The sequence below is a fragment of the Balaenoptera physalus genome, assembly GCF_965194825.1.
Source record: "Balaenoptera physalus genome assembly, chromosome: 18".
Classification (NCBI taxonomy): domain Eukaryota; kingdom Metazoa; phylum Chordata; class Mammalia; order Artiodactyla; family Balaenopteridae; genus Balaenoptera; species Balaenoptera physalus.
In genome coordinates, this window is record NC_138899.1 from 14,730,156 (window position 1) to 14,747,911 (window position 17,756).

At 46.8% G+C, this 17,756-nt stretch overlaps 1 protein-coding gene across 1 annotated transcript in view; it reads right to left on the reverse strand.

Moving 5' to 3' along the window:
* LOC309647551 (ATP-binding cassette sub-family C member 4-like) overlaps window positions 1–11,949 on the reverse strand; it is a gene marked incomplete at its 5' end in the record, with an annotated part of 133,275 nt that extends 121,326 nt beyond the window's left edge. Inside the window, 2 exon segments of the mRNA XM_082434981.1 lie at window positions 10,051–10,301; window positions 11,919–11,949. Coding sequence (XP_082291107.1) covers window positions 10,051–10,301; window positions 11,919–11,949 — 282 coding nt within the window.
* Window positions 11,950–17,756: the final 5,807 nt, after the last annotated feature.

The following is a 17,756-nucleotide window of genomic DNA, read 5'->3' on the forward strand; positions in this document are numbered from 1 at the left end:
GAAGGATTCCCCCATCGACTAAAAATATATATTCACAACCTAAAAAGCTGAGAGTGATGTTTTATTCTGCAGCATTCTTAGGACTTCAAGCCCGGGAGGCAGCATCTGAAGTAACTGCGAGAAAACTGCTCCAAGGAGGCGAGGGGGGAGCTAGGATATATAGGAGTTTTGCAACAAAGGGCAAGTAGTAGGAACAAAAGATTACTGTTAATTAAAGAAAACCAGATATCCCAAGTTAAGGAATTTAGTGCTTTTCTAAGTACTGGAAGACGCAAGAGTCTGGGCTCACCGAAATCATTCCTTTGATATGCACCTCAGCTATCTGGGGCCAGTGTCCTGTGTTTTCACATCCTGAGTTTCCTCAGGGCTTCCCCACAGGGAGTGGCTGCAGTCTGATGGCTGCTAGATGGCAGGTATTCTTTCCCTTCCTGAGTTTCCTCAGGGCTCACCAGCTCATTTTGGAGCGCTGTAATCGCTGATGAGTGTGACATCCTCGTTTACTGATATGGCAGGCAATATTCCATTTCTCACCCCCTGCAGGATTCAGAGAGATCTTGAACCTCCTGACATCTTGATTTCATACTTCTAGCTTCCAGAACTGTGAAACAATAAATTTCTGTGGTTTTAACCACCTGGTTTGTGATGCTTTGTAACGGCAGCCTCAGGAAACTTACAGAGCCTTACAAGGATTCTTGAATGAGAGCAAAACAAACTATCTGTGAAAACAGCTTTAACATGGGTAATTCTAGGACCCACAGGCAAACTGAGTCCTAAGCAACACAGGGGGCAACTGAAACAAGCACGTGAGGATGTCTGAGAAATAAAAACGACACACAAATAGCAACCTACTACCTTAAACATCATAAACACCCTTCAAGTCCTTGACGTCCCCATCTATCATGCCACAAAGCTACAAATGTGATTGCAACCTTCTACTTCCAAAGAACAAGTAAAAACTGAACTTGAAAAGGAAGACGGGATCCTTGCATTTCTCTCAAAGACCAGCTGGCGGGAGATGCGATCCACTCTTTCCCTCCTCTCATCCAGGCTCACTGAGAACCTGAACACTGGGCACGGCTGCTCCTACCCGCCGCGAGCCCGTGTCCAGCAGGAGGCAGGATGGACAGTGGTCTGAGGACTCCTCTGCAGGCTTTCAGCCTCTGCAGCCTGAGTTCTCTCTCCACAGCATCCCTCCCATCGTCAGCCGGGTACCAGCTCTCGCCTGTGCTGCCGCAGTTCATCCCTCTCCCAATTCTCCTTTCCTCTTGAAGCAACATAATTTCAGAATCTCACTTACTATTGCTGTAGCAGAAACTAGTTGAGACACCCCCATTATGTGCGCCCTTATTCAGCCCTTATTCTTTCCACCCATTCAACCGGTCTACAGGTTTTTTTCCCCCTCTCTTTCTTGCTTCATTGCACTCTGAAAATGACTGCCCTCTAGCTAAAGTTGTACTATGCACCTGATATTTACTTCTCCAAGACAACACTTCCTAACCTTCCTTTCCTTTGTGAGCATTCTTCATTCCACAAAGAAGGTCACAGAATGATAACCTCGAGGACCACCAGAACCTGTTCCAGAACCACCAGATGCCAGCCCTAATGATCTCAGTGTCTCCAGGAGGAAAGAAGAATCCAAGACTACAGCAGCCCCGATCCTTTTCTACAGCCCTATTTTCCACTCTGAAACTATAAGACGCCTTCCTGTTTCGCAGGAAGGGGGGCACAGTCTTGAGAGCGTTAGCCTGCTGTGGCCTATTCTGCCTGGGAAAGTAATAAAGCTACTGCTTTCTACTCCTCCAAAGCTGTGTCTCTGCGTTTCTATTCGGCACTGGTGAGCAGAGGCCTTTTGCGGCAATACTATTAATCATTTGAAATACTGATACAACTTTTTTTTTTTTTGCTGGTTCCTTCCTCAGCCCTCCCCAATACCACCGACCCTCCCCCAACACCACTCCCTCCTGACCTCTTTACAACACCTCTGAGAGTGTCCACCACACTTAACACCCTCCAGTGACCCACGGCACCTAAGTCCATACTCCCACGTGGCCTCTGCCTGGACGCCCTGAGTACTAATCCCACCCATCCTTCCAGGCCCATCTCAAATGCTAATCCTCCTGGGAACCAGCTCAGGATGTTCCAGGCTGGCACTGCGCTCCCTAGCTCTGAATCCCCATAGGGATATTAAGTCACCAAGATGGTAGACACGACATCATTCACGCACTTACACAGACCCAACTCCAACTAAGACTGAGCCTTGCACAGAGTCAGTCCATCGTGGGCATCAGCTAAAGGAAGGAACAGACTGTAGGGCTGGTTCAAATCCGTCCAACCACTATCTGCATGGCAACAGCCTTACATAGTCTGAGCTAACAGAGAAACAAGCAAAAGGTTATACGTATGTTATACATCTTGTCTAGACAGAGGCAAATTCCAATTTCAGCTTAAGCATGTTACCAAGACAAAAACTCAATATTCAGTGTGTGCATGGTAGAACAGAAATTCCCCACTTTCAAAAAAAAAAAAAAGTAAGTAAAGAAAAGTATTCCCTAAATGAGGAATTACATCTATTGAGCACTTGTCCACAAATAATAGGTCTGAGTGGGTAAAGAAGTCACAATCTTCCAGGGCTTAAATGACTCTCCAACACATGACCAGCTTGTAAAGGTGCCAGAAGTGCTGGCCAGATTTTTCTCCAGGACTCAGGCTGATGAAAACGCTGAAATTAAATTGCCATTAGAGCCATGAAGTGCAGACCCAGAGCAGGTCTTGCAGGAAAGTATCAATGTCAGAACTGCAGCCAAAAAGGTTGACATCCGAGTAACTGGTAGGGGAAAACCTAAGCAGCTTTGTGAACAATATAACCTCAGAGATACCTTTTACAGATGTAAAAGTCACTGAGGATTTTCAGTGCTCTGAAGTTAAGACAAGATATCTGGAGTTGTGCTGTTGAAGTTGTTCAAGGCCAAGAATTTCAGTCCTGGGGCTTTCCTGGTGGCGCAGTGGTTGAGAATCTGCCTGCCAATGCAGGGGACACGGGTTCGAGCCCTGGTCTGGGAAGATTCCACATGCCGCGGAGCAACTAGGCCCGTGAGCCACAACTACTGAGCCTGCGCGTCTGGAGCCTGTGCTCCGCAACAAGAGAGGCCGCGACAGTGAGAGGCCCGCGCACCGTGATTAAGAGTGGCCCCCACTCGCCGCAACTAGAGAAAGCTCTCGCACGGAAACGAAGACCCAACACAGCCAAAAATAATAAATAAATAAATTTAAAAATTTAAAGAAAAAAAAAAAGAACTTCAGTCCCCCTTCCTAAGAGAAAAATAGAAGGACTTCTTGGCCCTCTAAGGTCATAATAAATCATTCATTTTCTGTACATGAAGAAAAGGACATTGAAAAGCACGTGTAAACAAGAAGACACAACACTGGGAACATGTAGGTTTGCCTCGAGGGTATGGACCATCGTACCACCTCCAAGGTGACCTGACTGGAAATCCTGGAAGACGGCCCGTCCAATCTGCTGAGTCCCAGGCTGCAGAAGGCAGTGGGGCGGCAGGGCTTCAACACAACATCATGTTCTAAGCTCTACGTGCCCGTCACGATTCCAGTCCACCTATGGTCAGACAACGCCCTGTTATGACTACCTGGTCAATCCACTTGGCGGGGCTTTTCGTCCACTCCTGCTGAACTCTTCACCTTCTAAGTGGGCATGAACACATCTAAGTGAAAGGCAGGGAAAGGAAGAAAAGTGAACATCCAATCAGCTAATTATATTCATTGCCTAGGACCTGTCATCTAACAGGAAAGGAGGCTGAATCAGGCCAAGGGCCTGCCAGCGGTTGAGTCTTACAGCAAACACCAGGTATTTCAAAAGCCTTTCAGAATTCAAAACTAAGTTCATGCTCTTCTCCTCCCCTATTCCATATATCAATGATTCCAGGTGATTCTGCAGCCCAAAATCCCAAAACAGCCCACGATCCACCTCTCCCCTCCCCCCATACCCAACTCAAGACCTGACCTGAGTGGCTCTCAAATCTGGCCAAGTCTCTCTATTTCACACTAAACCAAACCACACCACGTGGTCCTTGGATGGCATTAGCCTCTTGACACGTCTCCCTGCCTCCGCTCTGGATCCCAATCCCCAGCTCCCTGGCCCCTTCCTTAGGCTGCAGCCAGGGTGAGCTCTGAGATAAAAACTTTCATGTTACCTGTAGGGTCCTGTATAGTCCCCTGCTCAGGCCTCCAGAGCCTCTCCTCTGCAGCCTCAGACACTTGTGCTTCCTCAGATGCATGGGTCCCCTTCTTGTGCACTAAAAGCCTGTGTCCCATCACCCTCCCCCGGGAAATGCGGAGCAATCAGCCTCCCCCCTCCTCCCCCCTCCCCCACGTAATTCTCCAGGTAACTTCCTCAGCCTTCCCAGGAAGCACGACCTCCAAGATTACACCAGCGTCTCTGCCAAAGCACCTCATGGCCCCTTGGACCTTTCCTTCCAAGGACTGATGACACCCAAACGCGCATCCACAGTGAGTTTCACTACTTAATTCTTTATTAACCCCCCACTTAATGAAACAAATTCTAAGCAGGAAGGACTTCTCTGCATTTGCCACCTGCCATTGTACATATGTATCTGGCACCTCGCCAGGCATCAGGTAGATACTCAACTATTTTGTGGAATAAGTGATTGAATGGATGAATAAATTCCAAATTTGTTCCCACAAAAGTCTAGCATAAACCAAGACAAGTTTTTCCTCTCAGCTGATTTTAGTCATAACGAGATCTGGTCGTCTTTCATATTTGCTAAAATACATTTTGGCTTTGTGTGTTTCTTTCTACAACTAGGGCAACGTTTCCCAAATGTGGCCTATTTTCAGGTATACAGGAGCATTTACTAAAGACGTAGATACCTTGAGCCCCAGACAAGACCTAGTGAATCAGAAACTCCAAGGTGTGACCATTTAGTTTTAAAAAGCACTCCAGGTGATTCTGACGAACTAGAGAAATAAATTTTTTAAAGGGTTATAGAAACCATATACAGAATCTAAGACCTAAAAGAAAATAATATTTCAACGATTACTTCAACCCACCAAGAAGGAGTTTGTCACGCTAACACCAACCCTTCTCACCACTCTCATTCTTGGCCACTTGTCCCACCTTTACTGAAAGCAACTACTGCCAAAAGAAGTTTAAATTCCTAGACCACCTTCCTACTGGAAAATTTATGTACATGAGGGAAAATTTAAGTTTCTTGCCCAAATCAAAGATGCTTCATTCATCAGGACACAAAGCAGCCTGACAAAGTCAGCCCCAGAAAATCCCAAGTTCTCAGCAGGTCATAATTTTAATGTTACTGCACACACCTACATGAGAAGGAATTTCAAGACTCAGACAATTCAGATGCATTTTTGAGGAAAAGAAATAAAATCCACCCAAATATTTGAGCATAATTCCCTGAAAACTTTCTGTAGGACTCCTTTCATGCTACACTCTTTGGTGCATCACATAATCCGTCAAAGAATCAGTTACCAGTTTTTCCACTAAAACCATGCTTAATGGTTAGGCACTTGCAGGAACCCAGACATCATGGAGCTCGATGGTTCCTCCAGTTGCACATTTTCTGAGCGCCTGCTATTTGTGAGGAGTATAAAGATGAACGAGGCACTGTATCTGCCCTTTAGATAAGTCTGGAGTCCAGGGAGGGAAAGAGATCCACAAACACATGGCTCAGTGAGGACGAAGTCACATCCAGGAGCTCAAAGGAAGAGATGGGGATTCAAGAGGGTGTGATGTTTAATTTTATGTCAACCTGGCTAAACCCAGTCCCCAGACACTTGCTCAAACACGTATTACAGTGAAAGTATTTTTCAGATGAGATCAACGTTGAAATCAGTAGACTCTGAGTAAAGCAGATTATCCTCTGTAATGTGGGTGGGCCTCATGCAACTAGACAAAGGCCTTCAGAAAATAAAGACTGACCAACTCCAAAGAGGAGGGAATCCTCTCTCCTGACCACCTTCAGACCTGAAATGCATTTTAGCATAAAGCTTCATTGTTTTAATCTTCTTTTATCTCACGATGATCAGGAAGACAGTCAGACTAACGTTGTTAACCAAGTAAGACTGAGGTGTTTCTAACTCCCTGCCAGGCCCAAGAGCCCAGCCCAGGAGCCAGGCCAGCAGAGTCTACATGAACACCAGGCTGTGCAGGGCACAGTTCCTCTCTCTAGAGAGCAGGTCCACCAAGTCTGAGACAGGCCTGCAGCTTGCACCGGGACACACCTCTCCTCGAGCTACAAAATACAAAGAAACCATATGGGACTAAACATAACTGTGTGCATGCACAGTTGGGGCAAATTCTGGAGCAAAGGATTAAAGAAAGACAAAAAACCCAACTGCCATTCCTGAAGAGCTGGGAGCGAAAGAACTGGGTGTCGGGAGTAAAAGCAGGGTACCGCGCATGCCCCCCTGCACTCAACACCACAAAGGGGTGGGCAGACCACCTCAGCCACCCGTCCAGTCTGACCCCTGGACACACCCCACCCTCATCCAGTATAAGGAATGAGCCCCCCTCAGCGAGCGAGGGAACCTGTCACTTGTTCTCGCTCCCTCCTGCAGCCAGTTCAGGGGCCCCAATAAAGCCTGGCCTGAATTTCTTGTCTGGCCTCAAGTCAATTTCTACTGACTGGGGAAGGCCAAGAACCCTGGTCGGTATCAAGTCCAGTAGGGCTGGTTTGAGATACACAGATGAATACACAGAACAAGGGGAAGATTCAGATCTATTCCCACTCTGGATAAGATCCAGCTGCCCTGCATTGAGACCCTGCCAAGGCCCGATGTTCCAGGAATGCCTAACTCCAAGCTGCTCCCTCCTTCTGCATTTCTCTGGCATCTAGAACAGGTTGAGTCACCCTGGACCTCCGTGGGGTCCCAGCTGAAACCTGTTGTTTCAGGCAATCCAGTGTTTATTTGATGCCCATGACGTGTCCAACATGGGCCAGGCACTATGCTAAAGAACTACCAGATACAGTCTGCTGTGAAAGGCCTTAGAATACTCCTGGGGAGTCAGGATCACCCCACTTGACATGATGCTGGGCGGTGCGGGACTGGCCGTGCACATAAATGGAAGCCCTAGGTCAGTACGAACGAAAGTGCTGGGAGAGGGGCATGGGGCTGCCGGAGGGCTCTGCACCATTTGCTTAAATCAAGGACAGACGAGAAGGCAACCCAGGGGGCCCAGCAGAGTGAGCCAAGATCCAAAAGTGGGGATGAATGAGGCAGGTCACAGGGACAAGCCCCCTTCCCCACTCCCCCGCCAGAGTGGAGGGTCATGTGCTGGGAAACAAACAGAGCGGCCAGTGGAGCCTAGAGTTTAACATTTTGATTCTGCAGGAAACAGGGAACCTTTGAAGGTCTTCAGAGTAAGAGGAGATGATGAAAACTAGACTTAATGAGATATTCCACATGACCAAAGGTACTAAGAAGGCAATAATGTAACAATGGTTAAGAAACCGGGCTTTGGGCATAATCCTGGTTCTGTCATTTACAAGCTACGTGAGGATGGGTGAGCTATCTCACCTGTTACAAGAGCCTGTTTCAGATAAGTCATGAATATTCCTCCCTCTCTTGACTCAATTCCCTCCCTTTTACCTCGACCCTCCTATATATATACAGTGCCTCAGCCCAAACTGGGTTGAGAAGTTGATTTGCGAACTAAGTTCCTGCTTCTCCATTCTTTGGCCATGGAATAAAGCTTGTGCTGTTCCAGACTCACCATCGGTTTAATTATTGGCTGTGGGAATCCGAATGGAAAAACAACCGTCCCAGCCAAGATAAGGGTTCTTAGCCTGCGCTAGAACCCCGGCACGAGTCCAGGCGACCAATTCGGTGACAAGTACAGCAGTTACCTACACAAGGAACACAGGCTCCAGAACGAGACCGCCTGATCTGGGATCCTGCTCCGCCACTCACTAGCTGTGTGATGGTTCGCAACTTACTCAACCTCTCTGCTTCAGTGCCTTCAGGTGTAAAATAAGAGGTAATAGCTCCTTTCCTTCCAGCAGGAAAACTGGAAATGGGTGCCTACCAAAATCAATGAGAAGTCTTAACCTTCCCATTTCCATCCACATACATTTTGAAAATGCACGAACAGAAGGTGTTTGGAGAGTTCCATGCCCTGCCTGAAGTTAAGGAGACATGTGTCTACTTTGTTATTATTTACATTAACTACACCCATACACCTTCTTCTAGGCCCCTCTTGCCTTAAGGGCCATCAAATAGCCAAGAGATGTGGCTACACACACTGAATACACCACAATCAAAATAAGCATAGGAGCTCCCATCCCGTGGGGATCCCCTAGACCATCCCATAGAAAAAGAAAATATCAGAATTTGTGGGAAAGATGAATGGGTTAGGGTCCAGAAACAAAAGATCTAATAATCACCCAAGTGTGATTAAAGCCCCAAGGTTCGGACTTCCCTGGTGGCGCAGTGGTTAAGAATCCGCCTGCCAATGCAGGGGACACGGGCTCGAGCCCTGGTCCGGGAAGATCCCACATGCCACGGAGCAACTAAGCCCGTGCGCCACAACTACTGAGCCTGTGCCCTAGAGCCCACACGCTGCAACTACTGAGACCGAGTGCTGCAACTACTGAAGCCCACGTGCCTAGAGCCTGTGCTCTGCAACAAGAGACGCCAGAACAAAGAGTAGCCCCCGCTCACCGCAACTAGAGAGAAAAGCCCGTGCACAGCAATGAAGACCTAACGCAGTCAAAAAAAAAAAAAAGAAAATCCGCCTTCCAATGCAGGGGACGCGGGTTCGATCCCTGGTCACGGAACTAAGATCCCACATGCCACGGGACAACTAAGCCTGTGCACTGCAACTACTGAGCCCACGCGCTCTGGAGCCCACACACCACAACTAGAGAGAAGCCCACGCGTTGCAACGAAAGATCCCGTGTGCCGCAACTAAGACCCAACGCAGCCAAATAAATAACCAAAAAAAAAAAAGCCCCAAGTTTCAGGCCCATCTTGTTAGTAGTCCCAGCTACTAGATGGAAAACTTTAGTTAAGAGCTTCACCTCTCTGAGCCGTTTTTTATCTGTGTGTTTCCCCCCAGTTCAAGGAACCTTCAGTGGTTTCAGGACCAAATGATTCCTAGGCATACCACCTGCATCAAGACCGTGCACTGCTTCTCCAAAGGCTAAAGATATGGATAAGACCCCACAGGCTTCAGGGACCCCATCCCCAGAGTGGTCCTCAAAGGTGGAAGTGGAAATATTCGAACTAGGGAAAGGGGCTGGTCAAATACACACTCCAGTAGTGGCTGTGTGTCCCAATCAAAACGTTTTCAAGAATAAAATAAATATTAAATAAAAAATAAGTGTTTTTTAATCTTAAATAAAAAATAAGTGGTTTTCACCAACACGAAATTTGCAGCTTATCCTCTGCAAAGACACACAGGGAGAGAGGGAGGGAGAGAGAGAGACGTGGTCATAGACACAAGGACAGAGGGAGCCGGGTGCAGTTGGAACGCGCTGTCACATAAGATACATGGGAAGAGGTGGGTATATTACTGGAAGACGGCATCGGTCCAGGGCGCTAACTAGATACAGGAGGTGGTTAATAAGCTGATTGCTTTGGGGTAAACAGGCTACAGCTTTAGTTCAGAACTGCGAATTCCTGCGCGGCCTGGGGGAAGCCGGCTAACGGTGGAGCGCGGGGACGCCAGTCCCTCCTCCCGCTGGGTGGTGACCCCCCTGGGCCGCCTCGGGCCTCAGCCTCCCCGCCTCCTGCTCCCGCTCCCCATCCTGCTCTCTGGCACTGAAGGTTGGCGGGGCGACTAGCGGCAGGGGAGGAAGACCCTGTGCCCCAGCCACCAGGTCGCGGGGTCTCCCTCCCCGGGCCTGCTCCCGCCGCCCCGCGCGCCCGGGCGCAGAGGGGAACACGCCGCCGGCGTGGGGAGGCTCCAGCGGCGGCGGAGAGCGCTCCCTCGCCCCAACGCTCTGCCCCCTAAAGGGCGCCGGCGACGGGATGTCGCAGCTCAGGCGGGGCGCTCACCAGAAGAACAGGCGGGACCAGGGGTTCGCGTCCTGCAGCGGGCTGGGCGGCACCTCCGGGTACACCGGCATTATCTTGCCACCGCTGGCAGGGCGTCTGGAGCCCCGGGCGCCTCCGCTCCGCAGGAACCTGGAGTGGAGCGCCGGCGGCCGCTCCGTCCGCGTCTACCCCCCGCCACGCCGCCTTCCGGGAACGCCTCGGGTCGGGGGCGGGGAGGGGAGGAGCGCCCTCTACGCGCAGCTGTCTGAGGCCTCAGAGATGAAGCCTGCGCGCAAGGTGCGGGGCTGCCGGATGAAGCGGGGCCGAGCAGACGCTGCCAGGAGCCACAGGCAGGTGTGAGGCAAGGCCGCAGGCGCAGTTGATGGAGGCGGGTAGGCGGACTGCACAGCACACCGGGTCCAGCGCGCAGGCACCCACTTACTAGTACCTGGCTGCAAACTCTGCCAAAAGTGCTTGCTCTGAGCCCACGCACCCACCCAGAAGGTGCAGAGAGGAGGCTCAGGCTCTGCCCGCCTTTGCTACTCAAAAATGTCCCCTGGGGGACTTCCCTGGTGGCACCAGTGGTTAAGAATCCGCCTGCCAATGCAGGAGATGCGGGATCGAAGCCTGGTCTGGGAAGATCCCACATGCCGCAGAGCAACTAAGCTCCAGCGCCACAACTACTGAGCCTGCGCTCTAGAGCCCGCAAGCCACAACTACTGAGCCCACGTGCCACAACTACTGAGCCCACGTACCACAACTACTGAAGCCCGCACGCCCAAAGCCCCTCCTTCTCAACAAAAGAAGCCACGGCAATGAGAAGCCCGTGCACCGCAATGAAGAGCAGCCCTGGCTCGCCGCAACTAGAGAAAGCCCGCGCGCAGCAATGAAGACCCAATGCAGCCAAAAATAAACAAACAAAAATTTTAAAAAACTGCTGTAACTAAAAAGACAGTAACAAGTGTTGGAGGGTATGTAGAGAAATTAGAACCCTCATACATTGCTGGCGGGAATGTAAGATGGTACAGCCGCAAAGTTACCATATAACCCAGCAATTCTACTCCTAGTTATCCATGCAAGATAAATGAAAACATATGGCGACGTGAAAACCTAGATACAAATGTCATAGCAGCACTATTCATAAAAGCCAAAAAGTGTGTTGGGGGCAGGGGGAACCAAGTGTACATCAGCTGATGACGGGATAAATAAAATGTGGTATTCCTTGCAATGGAATAGTATTTGGCAAGATAGATATACTGACGCATTCTACAACATGGATGAACATTGAAAATATTATGTTGAGTTAATGAAGCCAGCCATTGACTCTAGTCAGGATGATGAGACAGCATCTTAGGAGAGATTCAATCTTGTTGGGCTTGATGATTCATTCCCAGACAAACTTCAGGGACACATGATGCAAATGTGCAGCTGTGCAAACTATAAATTATTAAATGATCTACAGTATCTCTGTCAAATAGTCAAAGCATCAAGTGTTAAATCTGCAGTATGTTTAAGAGTAATACCAAAATGTGGTTTAGCTAAGACAGTTCTGGACCTCAAGCATTTTCTACCAAGACACATAGGACAAATGGCGTTCACAATTTAAACGTACTTCAGTGGGTATCCACAGTTCTGAATATGGTGACCATTTCTGTCACTTCACCTTATAGTAATATATCCACCTCTGTAACCTCAGGAGTCAGCACCCAAATCAAATCTAGCCAATCATAACATGCCGTGTCCCTATCAAAAGGGTATGGCCCGGAGATAACCTCATGGCCCACACCAGACCAACTGGTTTTCTTCCTTGAGAATGTTTGTTTTTGTTTTTGTTTTGGCTGGAGCTAGAAAGGGAAAAACCTCAGTTTCCTTTCTGAGAAGGGAGTTACATGGATATAACTCATAACTGCTGGTAGTCATGTCTTCCATTTATGTGGAGAGGCCTAAAAGAATAAAGCGGGTACCCAAAGGAAAGTCATCACATCAACAACTATTTAGTTAAACACCTACTGTGTGCCAAGAACTGTTCCAAGAGTTAGGGATGCACAAGTGAACAGGGTGAGTGGTGCAAAGCAGCATCTTAGTGGCATCAATTCTCTGGGGTTCCCGAAGCTAATAGAATCCCTACTTGGATTGTGTGACCTGCTATAGCAGAAGTTGTCACTTTCCATGGCATTGGATAAGATAACTTGGGTGAGTGTAGATTTTTTTTAAAGGGAAGAGAGACCTGTTGCATCTGGAAGAGAGGGGAGGACACTAGGCAAACTGCCACCCCCGAGACTGGGGAGGCCCCCCCCCCCAGTGAATAGAGGAAATGGAGGCTTCCCAGACCAGAGACTCAGAGCAAAAGCACCAGGGGGACCTGTGCCTGGGGAGGAAAACCACAGCTATAAGTGACAATTGCTGGAGGCTCAGTGTGACCATCTGAGAGCTAGAAACTCCAGGGGGACCCCGTCATGCGAGGACTCACGACACGGGGAGATTTTCCTCCGGGAGCTCCACCAGGATCCTACAGAAAATACCAGAGAAGAATCCCTCAGCCTTCCTGCTGGGGGAGGGGAAAGTAGCCAATTTGAAATAGACCAGAAGACTCTGTCCTCTTAACAAGGCTTGCCCTTGGGGGAAACTAGTTAACCAGAGTCTAACCTGCTGGGCTGTTAGCTGAGCCTAACTGACCTGGGGGAAGAGAAATACCCAGCTTCAGCTGTCTCTAGCCGTCCTGTCCCACATAAGGGAAGGGGTGGGGGGAGAAAAAAATGAGAAACACTTGTGAAGTTCATGGTCCAGAGGCAGAAGCTCACTGGGGGATTGAGACTTAATGGTGGGAACTGCCTGCCCTCACACCTCACCACCTCATTACTAAGGCTTTGTTACAGCAGTTCCTTTAACCCAGGACATTGTGTCTGCATATCGAACAAAAGTTACAAGGTACACCAAAAGCCAAAAAAAAACACTTTTTTTTGAAGAGACAGAGCATGCATCAGAACCAGATGCGGCAGGGATGTTGGGATTATCAGACCAGGAATTTAAACGCAACTATGATTAACACACCAAGGGCTCTAATGGATAAAGTAGACAGCATGCAAAAACGGATGAGCAGTGTAAGCAGAGAGATGGAAATCCTTAGAAAGAACCAAACAGAAACGCTAGAGATAAAAAGCGCTGTAACCGAAATGAAGAATGCCTCTGATGGGCTTATTAGCAGACTGGCCACAGCTGAGGGAGGAGTTGCTGAGCTACAGGATATATCAATAGAATCCACAAAAACCAAAAAGCAAAGAGAACAAAGGCTAGAAAAACCAGAATATCCAGGGACTGAGGAGCAAATACAAAAGATTCCACATCTGCGTAATGAGAATTCCAGAAGGAGAAGAAAGAGAGAAAGGGATAAAAGAAATGTTTAAAACAATAATGACTGAAAATTTCCCCCAATTAATGTCAAACGCCAAACCACAGGTCCAGGAAGCTCAGAGAACACCAAGCAGAATTAATGTCAAAAAAAAAAAAACAGGGGCTTCCCTGGTGGCGCAGTGGTTGAGAGTCTGCCTGCCAATGCAGGGGACACGGGTTCGAGCCCTGGTCTGGGGGGATCCCACATGCCGCGGAGCGGCTGGGCCCGTGAGCCACAACTACTGAGCCTGCGCATCTGGAGCCTGTGCTCCGCAACAAGAGAGGCCGCGACAGTGAGAGGCCCGCACACCGTGATGAAGAGTGGCCCCCGCTTGCCACAACTAGAGAAAGCCCACATGCAGCAACGAAGACCCAACACAGCCAAAAATAAATAATAAATTAAAAAAAAAAAAAAAAAAACAACAACCCCTACAACTAGGTATACTATTTTCAAATTAAAGAAAAACACTTTGGCTATGAAGGACTAAAGATAAGAATTGCATTCAACTTCTCTTCAGAAATCATGCAAACAAGAAGAGAGTGGAGTGAAAATTTTTAAGTGTTGAGAGAAAAAAAAAATCACCAACCTAGAATTCTGTACCTTGTGAAATGATCTTTCAAAACTGAAGGAGAAATATTTTTTTCAGACAAACAAAAATTGAGGGACTTTGTTGCCGGTAGACTTGCTTTGCAAAAAATGTTAAAAGCAGTTCTTCATTGAGAAGGAAAATAATGTCAGAAACAAAGACCTACATAAAGTAAGGAAGAGCATCAAAGAAGGACGAAGGGAATAGTTCTGCAAGAGGAACAGATAAAACGGTATTGAAAGCTTTGGACAGTGGCCAGAATGGAAGAACTTTCAAAAGCTGTATCCTGAGAGTGTAGTGACAAAAGCAACAGAGAAGTTGTGAGGATTTTAGCAAACAGGCTGTTAGACTCTGCCTGCCATTCCCATTCCTTCATTTCTCTTTCATGGCAACCACATGTTGTACGTCACCTCACCTGTGGACTGAGGATCAGCCAGCTTCTTGACTTGTGCATTGAACCATGTTTACTGCACTGATGGTTAATACCTTTTATTGACTCAACTGTAGGTTCTTTCTGGATTCCTAACATTTGACTATTCCTGAGCTTTGGTAGCTAAGGATATTATTCTTTTTTTACTTTGCAGTGGGTTTTGCTGGATTCTGCCTGGTGATGGCATTTTACTACTGACCACTGTCTACCACACAGAGGAACCAAGGTAAGGTGGTAGCTTTTTTACTGCCTGCAGTGGGTTTCTTTGGATTTTGTGTGTTGACAGTATTTTACTACTGACCACAGACTACCGATGGAGGACCCACAATAAGGCGGTAGCTTTGCATAAGAAGCAATTGGGAAAGAGCAACTGGCCTTTGACCCAAATCTAGTAGTTTTGGTCAGAAAGCCTGAGGTGCCAGCTCTTCAAAATGAGCTGATCTGTAAGGATACATTTAACGCTATGTCATGTGTCCATGCAAAGTTCAGAATCAAACTATGTAGTACAGCTTGCCTGTATCCTGTCAGAGATGCCACTCTCTCTAAATTGAGACCAAAGTTTCCACACCTTTCACCAACTAGTGTGTATGTATGTGTCATTTATCATTTTTCAATAGTCAGTCAAGTTAAGTCTTTACTCATTAATCAAAATTGCCAGGCAGGCTATTTCTAGCACACATCTGTGTGTCCTATAGGACTGCAACCTTTACTCTGCTGCCCTTCAAACCGCTTTTCTTATTTCAAATTTAGACTTTCATCCAGTAACTGGCTATCAAGCATTGCCATCCATCTCTGCCTATCAGTCAACTGGTTCAGTTTCCATAAAACAACCATGTCTATATTATAATGGCACTTGTTTGTAGATCCATTTTGGTGTTTTATTACATTTTCCTGCATTCTTTAACATAAATGAATAGAAGATGGAAAAATTAGTATGCTAATAGTAATAATGCAATTACTGCAAAGATGGAGAGAGTATGAAGTGGAACAAAGGAGGTAACTCTTCAGTCTGGTTTGGATGCATATTGGAAGTAAACTCATTGATTATATGCTTAATTTTGAAGGAAAGGAATTTTTTTGAATCTATGGAAGCTTTATTCATAACTGCCAAAACCTGGAAGTAACCAAGACGTCCTTCAGTAGGTGAATGGATAAATAAACTGGTTCATCCAGACAGTGGAGTATTATTCAGCACTAAAAAGAAATGAGCTACCAAGACATGAAACAACATGAAGGAGACTTAAATGCTTATAACTAAGTGAAGGAAGCCAGTCTGAAAAGGCTGCATACTGTATAATGCTAACTATATGACAGAAAGGCAAAACTATGGAGACAATAAAAAGATCAGTGGCTGCCAGAGGGTGGAGGTGGGAGTGAGGGATGAACTGGTGGAGCACAGAGGATTTTTGGACAATGAAAATACTCTGTAGGATACCATAGTGATGGAAATGTCATTATACATTTGTCCAAAACCATAGAATGCACAACAGCAAGAGTGAACGCTAACATAAGCTATGGACTCCAGGGGACTTCCCTGGTGGTCCGGTGGTAAAGAATCCACCTTGCAATGCAGGGGAAGAGGATTTGATCACTGGTTGGGGAACTAAGATGCCGCATGCTGTGGGGCAACTAAGACTGCACGCCACTACTACTGAGCTCGCACGCCACTACTACTGAGCTCGCGCGCCTCAACAAAAGAGTCCATGTGCCGCAAACTACAGAGCCCGTGCACCCTTGAGTCCACGTGCCACAACTAGAGAGAAGCCCGCATGCCGCAACAAGAATGCACGTGCCGCAAGGAAAGATCCCACATGCCGCAACTAAGACCTGATGCAGCCAATAAATAAATAAATTAAAAAAATATTTTTTTAAAAAAACCAATGGACTTCAGGTGACTATGATGTGTCAGTGTAGATTCATCAGTTGTAGCAAAAGCATCACTCTGGTGGAGGAATGCTGGTAGTGGGGAGGCTATGGAGTGTGGGGACAGGGCAGATACGGGAAATCTCTGTACTTGCCACTACAAAAAAAAAAGAAAGAAAAAAGAAAAATCTATGAAATACTAATAAGATATTGATGAAGATTATATATCCAAAAGGTGAAGTGTTATAAGAGAGGACATAGAGAGATTTTTTTTTAAGATTGAGACTGAGATTCATATTAATAAACTGTCCCATTGATCCCTTAGAGAATTTCACAGGCTTATACATCATCCGATAGAGATACAGCTTTCTCCAACTCAATCAGGAAAATTAGGCCAGACTTAGCCTATCGCCTGTCAATTTTTAAAAAATAATGTAGAACACACTACCAAAGTGATCACCATTAACCTCCTTTCCACCCCTTGCAAATTACCATCAGCAGGTCCATTTTTTCTTCATTGAACTTTTTTTCTGTTTATTAAATGGGACTTCAGTTAAACTAAGAGAAATAGAATTTGAGGTAAGAAATACATGTATAAAATTAATTTGCATTGCATTATATTAATGTTAAATCTCTGTTTTGGATAATCATAGATATATTATATCACATTCAGGGGTTAAAAAGCTGAAATGCTCTTCCCAAACATAAAGAACTCTAGAATTCTTTTTTGTTTTCTGAAAAGGGACTTCCCCTCACTCCTTCTAGACAGTCTACTTTCAACTGCACTCTCAGGGAAGCTATGGGTATAAAATTAGCAAATTGCATCTAAATGAAATGTATGTTTCCTACCCTCACAGAGCTTACAACTTATACTGTGTGTGCAATTCCCATCCTTAGAGTCACACCTTTGAGTGAAGGCTTCTATTATAATATGGACAACAGAAATGAAGTCCATTATGTTTCAGTAGTAAAATAAAAAATATTGACTTTTTTTTTTTTTGGAATTTTATCTTTTATTTATTTTTGGCTGTGTTGGGTCTTCGTTGCTGCGTGAGGGCTTTCTCTAGTTGCGGAGAGCGGGGGCTACTCTTTGTTGTGGTGCGCGGGCTTCTCATTGCGGTGCCTTCTCTTGTTGCGGAGCACAGGCTCTAGGCGCACGGGCTTCAGTAGTTGTGGCACACAGGCTCAGTAGTTGTGGCATGCAGGCTCAGTAGCTTTGCGGCATGTGGGATCCTCCCAGACCAGGGCCCAAACCTGTGTCCCCTGCATTGGCATGCGGATTCTTAACCACTGCGCCACCAGGGAAGTCCCAAAAATATTGACTTTTTTGATGGGCATTTTTCTAAAATGTGTTGCTGATGTCCCTCCACTCTTAGAGTATGCAGAATATGATGACAAACGTTATTAATTATTTGGTATCATTACCAGCAAGTAGTATTGTGCCATTTGGTATGATA